The sequence below is a fragment of the Opisthorchis viverrini genome, assembly GCF_000715545.1.
Source record: "Opisthorchis viverrini unplaced genomic scaffold scaffold33394, whole genome shotgun sequence".
Lineage (NCBI taxonomy): Eukaryota > Metazoa > Platyhelminthes > Trematoda > Opisthorchiida > Opisthorchiidae > Opisthorchis > Opisthorchis viverrini.
Window position 1 is genome coordinate 1 of NW_008776491.1, and position 305 is coordinate 305.

A 305-nucleotide genomic window follows, 5' to 3' on the forward strand; every position below is an offset into this window, starting at 1 on the left:
AAATTAATCTAGTTTTTATAGTTTCACATATTAATGTGCATGCATGAAAGTAATATAAATTTGATTGAGTTCCCAAGATATTCACTTTACGGACTTCGGAGTGTTGAGTAATACAAAGTTGGCAACGTCTACCTGTATGCCAGCCGGTTTGAAACCGAATATTCGGAGTCCGTCGGTCAATTCCTGTAAGTCGATTTTGCCGTCACCGTTTGTGTCCAGGATAGCAAATAGTCTTCTTAATCCAAGACACGTAGCCGCGCTCCGGCCGGACATTTTGGGACTAAAACAATGGAAAACGTAATATT

General features: G+C 40.0%; 1 protein-coding gene across 1 annotated transcript; it reads right to left on the minus strand.

Annotated features, from left to right (window-relative positions):
- Positions 1-81: 81 nt before the first annotated feature.
- On the minus strand, positions 82-273 carry T265_12405 (hypothetical protein; the record flags this gene model as incomplete). Its single annotated transcript, XM_009179993.1, has 1 exon — positions 82-273. The coding sequence occupies one exon, from the start codon at positions 271-273 to the stop codon at positions 82-84; it is 192 nt and encodes a 63-aa protein (XP_009178257.1).
- Positions 274-305: the final 32 nt, after the last annotated feature.